The sequence below is a fragment of the Gavialis gangeticus genome, unplaced genomic scaffold (genome assembly GCF_001723915.1).
Source record: "Gavialis gangeticus isolate Ggan-Ray unplaced genomic scaffold, GavGan_comp1, whole genome shotgun sequence".
NCBI lineage: Eukaryota > Metazoa > Chordata > Crocodylia > Gavialidae > Gavialis > Gavialis gangeticus.
Window position 1 is genome coordinate 18,217,356 of NW_017729011.1, and position 13,049 is coordinate 18,230,404.

Consider the following 13,049-nt stretch of genomic DNA (forward strand, 5'->3'; position numbering starts at 1 on the left):
AATGTAAGTATCAAAACCAGCATGGCCATATCAATACAGTGCTCCACCCAAAGCCATTTACCCTGATGCAATAAGCAGAAAATTAGCCTGGAAGAAGGTTTACTCTAATGCAGCTACATTGCTACTGGTATCTGAGCTAGCTTGCTTAGGAACAGATGGGACTGGATTGTTCTGTGCGGATCCTAAAATGGCACCAGTTGTGTCTGTCATTATTTTTGTCCCCAGATATTTGGGGGATGACAGTCCCAAAACTGGTCCCAAAAACCAAACATTAACTGCCTTTCCGTTTGTAAGCACTGCCAGGTAGTGGCCAATTAAGTCACTTTGAACAGGTCCTTCTCAAAACTAAATTCGGCCAAATATTACATATGCTTCTTTTCTGTTTCGACCTGGTTGCGGCTTTGCACCATGTTTGTGGGATTCTTCACCATTTTCCCTCCGCACTGCACTATGCTTTTTCATTTTCTCCAAGGCCTTTGTGAGGGCAGTAATGAATTCTTGTTAGTGTTTACTAATGTAAATTCATTCTTTGTTATCCCATAGAGAGGAGGATTAGCAAAATGACAGAACTTATTATTTCTGGTACTGCTTTATAATACCTATTTTTATACAGCCCTTAATCTGGTAGTATGCCCCACCAAAAATACATGTCCGTATAAACAAAAACTATGGGGGAATTTTTCAGCACAACACACAGAAATATAGTTGTGACTCCCACTAATATACCTACGCCCTAAATAGTTATATCTTTACATGTTACATGAAGAAAATCCAAATAAATTCATCAATATTTGAAATAGTCCCTAATTTGGGGAAGAAATTATAATTCCAGTTTCATTTTCCTGGAGTGGAATCAGCTCACTTGGACTCAGGATGTGTGTAATTTTGGACTGGCTACACATTAGTATCTTTCCAATTATTTTAAGCTGCCAATTATATTAAGATGCTTCCAGTATCTTCTCTAAAGAAATCTTAATGGTTAAGAAGGATTTTGCAAAATGCACACAAAGCATTCATGGCAAAGCTCTTAAAGGACTTACTTTTGAGGATATAATTCACCCAGGTTCCCAACTCAGCCATAACTGAAATCTAGAGAGGCATGTCTTTACAATAGTTATTCCCTAGTCTATTGGGCTGAGGGGAAAGTGAAAACACAGAATGTACATGGGTTTCTAAAAGTACTGTGAACTGTGAAAAGAGCATAGGTCCTAATCCTGAAAACACTTTGGCATGTAAGTAACATCATATGCATGAACAGACTCATTGACTTCAGTGGGACTACTTGCAGGCATAAAGCTAATCCTATGCATAAATAACTTATCTGTGATTGTTTTCTGACTAAATATAGGTCTCCTACCCTTGAATCGGATGGCCACCTGTGAAAATATCTTTAACATGAAAATGTTGTAGAAGCCTCCCTTAAAAATGGCAGCTAGAAGCTTGAAAGGCACTGGTGATGGAAGAAGCAAGTACATTATTGTAACCCACTCTGCCAGGAGCCCTGCGTGTTCCTCTTTATGCCCACGCTGCTGTCACAATAATGTCACGTGCACTGAACTACACCGAGTGAATGCATCAGGACTAAATACGACCCATTCGCTGGAGATGGAGTTTCAAGTTAAAGCTCTTACCCTGTGGTTTGACAAAGTGACTGATGGAGGGACAGAATACCAAAAGTGCAGCCTGCCAGAGGCCTTTGCAAAATGCTTAGAAAAGTCCCAAATCTCCTGACATGCTATCTGGGGAACATCAGTTAATTTTATAGGCTCATGCTTCAGCTTTGTGTAATTCAGTCTCAGAATTAAGCTACTGTACAAAAGAGGAGACTTCCTGGGTTTTCCACTTCACCAAATGGCTTTCCTTACCGAAAATAAAAGACAATGCAGATTTCTGTGCGCTCAGAGAGGGTTTGCTCAAAACTCCATTAATACGGGAGCTTAACTAAGATTTCTCTATCTTCAGCAAGACTGCCTCCCTATATTTGTTCCTCTGGTTACTACTTGGCATATTGCCAGAAAAAGGACCAAGTGTTCCTCAAATATCTAGGTCATTGTAGTCCTAAAATTAAGGCATTCCTTCCCCCTATCAATATACAACTTACCCTTTGGTGTAGAAGAGTCTTCTTGCTAGTTAAGGATGATTATTTATAGAGGACCACAAAAGTATAAGGCATTTAGCAGACAAATACAAATCGGCTGCTGCCCTGAGGAGCTTGCAATCTTTACCATTTATTTTCAATGTAACTACTTGACATGCTTCGGAAGCAACATTACATGAGTCTTCCTATGTATTAGCTCACCCCACTGCCAAAAAATATATATATATTTTTTTATAACATAAATTATGCATTTGAAACCAGACAATCTTGATCATAGCCTGCCTGAAACTAAAACAAAAAGAAACAATAATATGCTTTACAAAAGGCTAATGAAAAAACAGCCAGGATCTCTAAATTTCATTTAGGAATAAAAAAAGACAGTGTAATTCTAATGTTGGGATCTGTCTGTAAAATGTCTGCGCTTCACTCGCACAGGTATTCAGTCTCAGGTTTTTTTAAGAGATCCTGAGCAAACAAAGTTGCTACACACTGGTGTAAACTGGAGTAACCAAACAGAGTCAATGAAGTATTTCCAGAATGATACCAATATGACTGGGATCAGAATCTGACAAAGGGACTCTTACCCTTGGATTATTTTCTCCCATAAATGCATAACTACAGTGCAGTAAGATGACAACATGCCCTACCTGGGCATCCATTGTCAAAATAAGGCTTAACGAGTTCTCCAAGTTTCGTCTTGTCTGCAACAGCTTCCTTTAGCAGTTGCCCGCAGCAAACTAAGAGGAAGGAGGAACAAAAAGACACAAGGTTAAATTTTAAAAAGGAAGCAAGAAAGAAAAGAAACCCCCCCAAGAAGCTGCATATTGGAAAAAGGTCACTGAATAAAATAAAAGTTGTGGGGGCTTTGGGTTTGGGGGTTTTCTTGTTGTTATTTTTTTGTTTTGTTTTGGCCAAGCAAAGCAAAAAGCAGAGACTGAGCAGGGGAGAATACTGAATAAAAAAGAATACATTTGGCAAGGAACATATTAAAAACGGAGGCAGACAGAAAGATACTAATCAAATATGTTACTGAAATAATAACTCAAGGGATAGCTGGTAGTCTTCACTTTTTATAAACTTATAATTACTGAATAAAGTTACACCTGCTGAACAGCATCTGAACTGCTCTGCTGGAGGTGCAAGATGATATGCAGTTTGGAAAAGTGGCCCCCTGGATCATTTAATGATCATGCAAGAATTACACTGAAAAAGCTGTACTAATGCAGTATTATGGCTGAGAGTTCAAACACACAGAACACCAGGAAATTCAGAATTAAGGTACCAGTCAGGACAATTGCACATTAAATAATACTTTGTACTTGTATAGCACCTTTCTTCTAAGCAAATTAATTAAGCCTCACTACTTTCGTGTATGAGAGGTATATGTTAGTCTTGGTATACAGATGAGGGAAGTAAGGCATGGAAAGGTTGGGACTGGCATAAAGCCAGAGCATATCCTAACCATCAGATCTTTATGCTAAAAATGAGACAGCAGTGCCTTTTTATGCATTACAGCATGATCTTTCAATATATAATCCAGAACCAGTTCTATTCCTACTAAAATCAATTACTTAAATCCCACTGATGTTAATGGCAGTGTAACTAAGCCTAAAATCATCTTAATTACTATTAACAAACCCATTCACCAAATTCACCAAATAATCCACTCTATAGAGAATATATGTTGGACAATGCTGAGGAAGTTTAGTATTTAAGGAACAATGAAAGTTTGTAAATATTAACAGTCGTTAGTTGGTCTTGTAAAAACAAATGCATTCCTAATTGGCAATTGTGTACCATTATTATTCAAATTAAATGTATACACCCCTATTGAGGAAAGCACTGTAAGCCAGTGCTTACATCCATCCTTATTCTAGGCGCATGCTTTATATATGTGTTTTAAGACTGAAAATAAAGTTTGGTGCTTATACATGGATTTAAATATAAGCATGTGCTCAGAGTACTATCTTGAAATCAGAGGTGAATCACAGCTATAATGAGTTATTTTTTTCTAAGTATCAGTATTAGCTGTAACATGTTGTAGACAAAGTCACGTAGCTGTTTTAAGGTACAAAAATGTGCAACACTGTGATTAAGATGAACTATTAATCAGTACATATTGGTTAATTACTGATGATGTTATTAATAAAACATTGTTTAAAATACATGCAAGATAATATGGAACATACTGGAATTAAAGTATTTCATGACATATAAGTATTACTGGATCTTTTGCAGATTTCATCTTTTGCAGAATTTAAAAACTATAAAGCTTCTTAACCCTCTTATTAGATACCATATATGGTAGATATAGTATATATTTTCTGACATAGCTAAGTAATAACAATTAGTTAAAACAATAACTAAAAGGGCCAGAGTTCTAATTGGTACATACTTAGATCTAAAGTCTACTCACTTTATGTGGAATTATATCAATTTTGGACTCATTCCTGCAAATCTTTTCTTTTAGTTGAAAGGATGTCACAGAATGTATGGGTCCAGGTTTCAATGCAAACCACGCATGGAATTCCCATAGAAGTCATGCCAAGATTTAATCACACAGAAGTGCCCAGATTGGTCCCATTATTAGGATTAGCATAAATAGCAGGGCTATTAAAAACTGATTTTTGGCAGAAAATTGGATTTTTCCACTAAATCTGCAGTTTTTTTGGAGACCTTTTTTGTTTTTGTCTAGTGATGGTTAGGGTTTCTTCTACTCTCCCACAGAACATTTTGAGAAAAAAAAAAATTTTTCTAACCCCAACTCCTGTTTTTTAGCCCAGATCTACTAAACAGTTTGGATATGGGGCAGGTAACAGAAAAGGTATCCTGTAGTTCCTATTCACATAAATAATGTCTTGGGACTACCTGCTCTATCTAAACCCACTGAAGGCTTTCCATGAACTCAGTGAGAGTTTGTTTTAGCCTATAAAGATGTGTTACATCAATATAGATGATAGGATCAGGACAGTTTGCTTTGCTTTCCCCCTTCCCTACAATCTTGTACTTTCAATTATTATGATGTTATTTTTACATGTGTTCAAAGGACACTAATTACACCTGCTTACTTTAAGGAGAGGTTGCAACTGAGATCCATTCAGTTTTGGAGTGGAATGTATTTGTTTAAAATAATCTGAGATTCTTCAGTACTCCAAAATATTATAGTGTGACAGCAAATTGCATGATTGATTCTATCACCCAGTTATGTGCTAATTCAGCCTACTTTAAGCATTTGAGACGATTAACATGCACCAAAACAAACCCCATCTGGCATCTTCTGCGGTCCCCTCATGAATGGGAGAGAAACATCATTTTCATATGTTTCTTTTTTAAGGTACTATTTTAAAATGCTTACAGTCTTCCTCCTAGTTGAGAACCTTTTTTCTTTTAAAAGCATCCCAATCCAAGGTAGGCATGTGAAATTGCAAAGACATTATGCAAGACCCACAGATGCAATGAGGAATTCAGAGCACTACAGACTGTTCACAGGAGTATAACACATGAAAAACTACTGATCTAAAGGGTGTAAAAAATGATGACTAAAAAATGTTAGAGCTGGTTTGGCACAGGATATATGTTTTTATTGGTTAATATTTTTTATTGCAAGACTTTTCAGCCCCCCCAAAAATTTGACATCCACAGTGATGGACTAACAGGGAAATTTTATGAGCAAGGAAGAAAAGAAGACAGCAAAAGATAAATGATCAAAAAGAGAGAAAGAGGGAATGGAGCAAAGTGCATATTTACTGAGAACTTACTGTTGACAATGCCGTATTTCTGAGCTATTAGTGCTGCCTGCAGGCTCTTCCCACTGCCTGGGGGTCCACAAAAGAGAATCCGTGGTGTAAAGGGGGCAGCTGATCGATGCCGGGTTTGGACATAGGTAAGAACTAGAATGTAACAGAAGGACAAAAATACAGTTAAAATCCATTAACTGGGTTTTTTTTTTTTCCAAAAAGCAACACTAATTGATCAATTTCTTTTTTTTTTTTTGTCAAATGATGTAATTATTGTCATCATTTATTTGCATCTCAGGTGTACACAGAGGCACTATTTGAGGCCTGGACTCCAAGGTAACCAACATACTCTATCTACAACTTACTTACCACACTGTAAAGGCAAGCCCTAAAGAAATCCTAGTGCAGTTAAATTATACATAGCTTTCATGTAAATGTCTTTTATCAGTGAATCACAAAAAACTCTAACAAGTAGTTTCAATTAGTTTCAATTAGTAATTTGACTTTCAGTGTGTAGTTTTTAAGAGACATATACTTGATACCTGCACTTTTACCAAGCAAACACCAAAGAGAAAATAATTATATTTAGCACTTTCCACAATGTATAAACAAACATAGGTGATCATTTTGCAATGCTCACATCTCATGACATTCACTCATTCAATATGCGATTAATAATGCCTATTTAAAATATACTAAGTATCTGTGGCACTACCGTTTCATGGCACTGTGATATAGCACTGATGACACACAATTAAATGTGATCTTATTCTTGCGCACATCATTCTTGTATGAAAGGTAAGGGCCCCTTGCTGGTCTCACACTGGCTTCACTCTACTTTGGGACATCATTTTATTTTTTCTATTCATGTCTTGCATTGGGCAGGAGATGCCGATCACGTCTATATCTCAAACTTACTGTTTCAGGCAGTGGTATCCTGCCTCAAACATGCCACACTACTCCTTGCTGTCTACCTCCTGAACTAGAAGTGGGATAGCAATGTCCTAGCAGTCCTAGAGCTGGTCTAACTAGAGCTGTCATTCAGCAAGGCTAATTATCTCAAGTCAGTGCTACACAAACAAAGCTACACCATTTCTGACTGGGTAGATAGCCTACACAGAGCAGCATGGTGTATTTGGGGGTGTTGGCACCTGGCACAGTAAGACTGTGGTGCAGGCATGACCACTGTTCTCTTTATTTTAGTTTAGGACTATAAAATACAAATAGAATAAGCCAAACTGCTGCATTATAGTATCCCCAATCCTGTTGCAAGTTCTCAGAAGACAACTTGATGGGTCAGTGAGAAGGTACAGGCAGGTTTCGCTGGGTAGTGGGAATATATAGTGATCACAGTGTTCAGTATAAAGTCTGTCAAAGTGCTGATTATCCTCAGCTCCTAAACTCCTTTCGCAGCCACTAAAGCAGTGAAGGCAGACAGCACGGACTGCAGCATGGCGGTACCAACTCACTGGGGATCCTGGATACATGACCGAGTTGCTAACCTATGCTCAAACCCATACTATCTCATTGTCAGTGCTACTGTACTCACATTAGGTGGATTACAGCTAATGTGGGCATACCTACACAGGTTGCAATCTTACCTTCAAATGCCATGCATGGTGTTAACGTCAGTTCAGATAGCTTTAAATTCAAACAAGCAGTATACAAAGAGGTTGTGGAGTCTCTGTAACAATAATGCCTTTAGGTCTACTGAAACAGGTACAACAACTGTACCAACTGTATCAATTTTCTTATAAACAGGAATATTTTAGGCAAGTCTTTCACTCCACTTGGGCATTTTAGGGATCGGTGTTTTAACCAGAATTTTTACATAGTTTTAATGTGCTAACAAATCACTTGCTTAATTATTCCTCTTTATATTTCATTTCTGGATCCATACAAAACACCTCCTTTACTTGGAAGAAGTCTGAGCACTGATAGCAGGATACAGTACTGGCATTTCTAGCCTGTGAAGTGGAATAGTCCTTAAAACTCACTTACAGAATCATAGAAAATGAGGGCTGAAAGGGACCTCAGGAGATCATCTAGTCTAAACCCCTGCTCAAAGCAGGACCAGCCTCAATTAGATCATCTCAGCCAAGACTTTGTCTAGCCAGGTCTTAAAAACTTCCAAAGATGGAGATGCCACAACCTCTCTGGGTAACCCGTTCCAGTATTTTACTACCTTCCTAGTGAGAACGTTTTTCCCTAATATCTAACCTAAACTTTCCCTGCTGCAACTTGAAACTATTGCTCCTTGTTCTGTTACCTGCCACTACTGAGAACAGTCTAGCTTCATCCTCTTTGGAACCACGCTTCAGATAGTTGAAGGCTGTGAAGGCTGCTATTAAATCCCCTCTCTGTCTTCTCTTCTCTAGACTAAGTAATCATGAATCATGACTTGAATCATGCTGCAATCACATGGAAGCTCACACATCCCTTACTTCCAAACCATAAGCCATGGTGGGATATATTATAGTAGTGAAGATACTGGACACAGGTCTGATCATGCTTACACCAGAACAAATCAGGAGTACTTCTATTAAAGGCGATTAGAGTTATGCTGGTCTACAGATGGTGTAAAATCCGAATCAGGCCCACAGACTCTCAAAATGCTAATGCCACTGAAATTTCTCAACTCTTTTACTCACCCCTATAACTAGCATGACATACACATGACAAATAATAATGGAAAATCTTAGGAAGGAAATAGCCTGTTTACCACATAAATGTCCAAAACCAAATATCAGCAAACTAAAGAATGCTTCGGTTATTCCAAGCATTTTCCACAACCTAGCACATCCAAAAGCACAAACACTACAGGCAAACCACCCTGCTTACAAATGATGCTTAATTTGCAGTAAATAACCAAGTTAATTAGGAGTAATGATCCCCCAGACAGTCTCCACATCTAATTATTCTTTTAAAAAAAATATCTGGCTGCTTGATGCACTGCAGAAAAAAAGATCTAGAGAGGATTTTTTCATTCCAATTTTCAATTTATCTCACTACATTATTAATTAATAATAATTAATATTCAGGCACTCACATTTTTATTTTACAATTCAAGGCATGAATTCTTTATGAATGATGATATGAACTTTTAAATTTAATTAAGTAATTTAGAGGTAATTAATGTGTAAATTCAGAATATAAACTTCGTTGTTGTTTATCTTAAAAGTGCAGCACTTGTCATTAAAAAAAGACTTTTTTGAGATGCAAAATTACCAGGCTATAATAGACCAACAACAAACTGACAGCTACTATGCACATTATCAGTCGGTCTTATTGGCAGTTTCCTTATTTTGCTTGCAAGGAATCAATGTTAAATAGCAGACTGCATCAAAGTAAAGACAAACAAAAGCAAATGGGGGATTGTTGTATAGCAAACCTACTAGTGCAGGCAGCTGTTAATTAACAATATGCCACCTTCTTTGAACTACAACTACTACTACTACTGGTTAGTAGACTTGTGTAAGGAGACTAAGGAAATGGATGCAAACCTGAATACTTTAAAGTTATTTATATTTACCCTGGACCTTATTCCTTGGCAAGTTAGCACCATTATGAGGAGCTGAACACACAGCCAGCTCTCCTAAGGCAGTTGGTGACATTAAAAGCTTGGCTACCTACAGATGAACTTGGTTTTGGCAACAGATACGGAGAAAGCGCTACTATATTTTCTTCAAGTGGTACATTTACCATAGGTTCACAAACATCAGGGATTTGAGTCATCTCTTTCCTTCAAGTTAACTATGCAGGAAAATCAGTTTACCATGTAGTAATTGTGCTGTTTGTCTGTCCTCTAGCAGTGGTTTCAGTATGTGTACAAGTACTGATATGGCAAGTTTTTAGGCCTGGAATTTTAGGCTTCCCGATTAGATTATTTGTATGAGTGCTACCCAGTGGGTGTGAGCACCGAGGAACTGAGACTCGCAGTGAACCCTGGATGCTTTGACTGTACAAAAGAACAGGCTGAAACAGGAAACATGACTGATTTGGAGGCGGTCAGCACTGACAGACCTGGGAACCGGCACAATTCTCGCCAAAGGCTGAGAATCACTTTCAGATCCAAGTTTGTCAGCTGCTGAATTTCCCTGAAATGCACTGAGTTGATACTTACTTTGTGAGAAGACATCTGCACAAGGCTGGTCTGCATTGATCGATTTTAATATTTTATGGAAGGTTTGGAAAATCCCAGGGAAATTTCTGTGATAATCCAGCAGTTTCTTTGAGGTCTCCTGTTCAGATACACCTTCTGGCTCCACCAACCGCTGCTGCACCAGAGGGTCGCTTGGCCAGTCAAAGGTGGTATGGTACACCTCTAGAAGTTAGACAGCAGTTAGGCTCCATTGGAAAAAAGGATGTGGTACGATTTGTTCAGCTAGCAAAAACGCGTGCAACTATTATCAGGATTTAGAATCTTCTTAGCACTTACCTGGGACGGGACATGGGAGAGGAGCATAGCAACAGCTTCCTAATCAGCACTCCAAGGTTGTGCAGTGCCACAAAGCAGATAGTGATAATGACCCAGCCCTGTGGCAGTGAGGGTATTAGTGGGGGTCTTCTGCATCCCTTAATAGGGTGCAGCAATGAGTCTGCTTGCTTAATACACTGAGCACTCCCATTGCACAGCTGTGCCTGTATGGCACAATCAAGGAGTGGAAGAAGCAGGAATGAATATCGCATGGGTGTCCCTCACTCCTACCCAAGGATCTCAAAACATTTTTCCAGTACTAAAGTATTTTTATTCTGCTTTCCAAGCAACTACCCTGAGGTGCAGGCTGATGAAGTGAATTTCCCCCAAGTAATGTGGGAAATCTATAGCAGAGCTGGGAACCAGTCTTAGATTTCCTGACTCAGCCTTGAACCTTCACCAGGTCAGGGAACCCTTCCCTAATGCAAAAAAAAAAAAATCATTCCTATTTCTCTGGTTCAGCATGACCTACTCAATGCTCCTCTTGAACCATCTGACATGGAGTCCTGTGGAGTAACGTGAGGCTCAGCCACAGCATGCCATTCCAATTTCCTGCAGGCTTAGTGGGAGTAACACTGAACACAGGCTCTGAGGCTGGGTTCCCCACTCAACGTCCCCATACTGGAGGTTACCCAAATGAGGCCCTGCATCTCATGAGAACTGGCTTTTACAGTGAGGCAGACATTCAAGGTCTGTCAAAAATGCCATGGCAAACTGTTAAAAATGGCTATCAAGTGATCTCACCTTAGAATGACCTGGGCTGTTACAGAATGCTGCTGTTTACCGCAATATGAGTCTTTCACATGTTTTCCTTTATTGTATTGACTTAGGGACTGATATATATTGAATGATTTTTTAAAACCTGATTTAAAAAAAAAAATCACACTATCTGTTCATATGTTAAACGGACAATATTTAAAGGTGTTAAGAATATCAACATTTCAATTTCTTTTGGGTTGAGAGAAACATTTTCCCCAGAGGCAAGGAGGAACAAAAACATACCACACCTTCTGTGAAGGGATCAACCCTTTTCCCAAGGTTCCTCTCAATCAGCACCACGTCTGGAGCATACAGCACAACTAAGCACCAAGGAGATAGAATGAAAATACACCTTTGGTTAGTCATGGACTGCATTTCCTGAAGCTGCTTTCCAAGTATGCTGTGTCATTAAGAATAGCTTGATGGAACTTATGCACATTTAACTGTCTTCCCCATTTGCTGCATTATTTTCACTTCCCTGTACTATCCCATGTGTGTTTGATTTTAAGGGATATCTCAGACAAAACTATCCATGAGATAGTATTTTTAAAGGAAACTATACTTAAAAAAAAAATGCACAGCCCATAGTGTATTGTGTGTGACACATTCATCTCCCCTTTTTTAAAATCATCATTCACTTAAGTTCACCAAACCCAAATGCTTTTGTCATTTGCATGAGGTCCCGCAGTTGTTAACAGTAATTCACAAGGTTCTTCCTCACTCATACTAATTCATCAACTTTAAAGTTACAAGGTTCTAGCAGATCATCTAGTCTGACCTCCTGAGTTCACCAACCATTACGTTTCATCCAGTTACTTTTGTATTGAGCTCAACATGTTTTTGGCTCTCACATACTTTTTTTTTACAAGACATTTGCTCTTGAGTTAGAAACAAAGATACAGAGAATCTATCACTTCCCTTCCATTGTTTCAGTGGGCAATCACCTTGACTGTGCCTAATTTCTAATTTGAACGTGTTTAGCCTCAATTTCCAGCAACTGCATATTGCTATGTCTTTCTCCACTATACTAAATAGACATTTAATCTCCTTTGCTCCCTGCTAAGGTATTTATACACCTTAGATAAGAGACGTTTTAATCTTTTTTTGTTTTATTAAAAAAATTTAGCTAAGGGATTGATTTGGTTGTATATATTTTCCCCAAATATTATCAAAGTGTTTCTGGCCCTTTGGTACATGCGGAGTTGTATACAATCAAATCCAAAGTGGCAAAATCATCAAATCCCTGTTGACTATAATTTGGGCAAGTTGGTTTGGCCAAAACTGAGCTGTGAACCTTATTATTTTCATCTGGTCCCTGGCAATTTTGCTTTTCCTCTTGCATTTCAGATGGGTCCCTAGGCTTTAAGACTAAATGAATTACTAATTACTTCTGCAAAGTAGGTGAGAGTGGATGCCAAGGTCTTGTTCTTCAAGGTTTTATCATCACAGAATAATCCTTCCCTTAACTTACACTAGATTTCATCTGTAGCATCAAACTCAAAGCTCTTTTCATGTTGTGTTTGGTGAATGAGCTGTATATAATCTTTTACTACACAAAGGAAAGGGTTTGGTATCTCTTCGGGATACTTTTCTTCCTAACCATTAATTAAGGTAGAATCCTTGAGATCTTGGTTCTGATGCCAGAGAAAGTTTGAATTCTCTGGTAATACAGACACAGGGCAGCACAGCTGTTTGCTTGCCACTCACTGGCGTCTTCTGGAAGCTACAAGACTCCAAAGTCTAAGATGACAAGAGCCAAACAAGGGAAAATGGAGTTAAAAGTCCCATAGGCTGCCCATATCTTTTGGTGGACCTGGATCCTGTTTACCTACAATCCTACTATTTGCTCTGGTCTCATGGGATTTCCTCCAGTTTCTCCAACACATTTTACCCATTTAGGAAATTCTTCTTTATTCTTTATTTATTGCTTTTTCTTCTTTCTTTTTTTTTTTTGGGGGGGGGGGGGGGGGGGGAAGGG

At 38.4% G+C, this 13,049-nt stretch overlaps 1 protein-coding gene across 3 annotated transcripts in view; it reads right to left on the reverse strand.

The window, feature by feature from the left end:
* AK8 (adenylate kinase 8) overlaps positions 1 to 13,049 on the reverse strand; it is a 98,082-nt gene that overhangs the window by 57,704 nt on the left and 27,329 nt on the right. For all 3 annotated transcript variants that reach the window (XM_019510714.1, XM_019510716.1, XM_019510715.1), the window contains 4 exons: positions 11,320 to 11,391; positions 9,959 to 10,159; positions 5,857 to 5,988; positions 2,746 to 2,835 (listed from right to left, as the gene is read on the reverse strand). In XM_019510714.1, the coding sequence (XP_019366259.1) occupies positions 2,746 to 2,835; positions 5,857 to 5,988; positions 9,959 to 10,159; positions 11,320 to 11,391 (495 nt within the window). The remainder of the gene's footprint in view (positions 1 to 2,745; positions 2,836 to 5,856; positions 5,989 to 9,958; positions 10,160 to 11,319; positions 11,392 to 13,049) is intronic.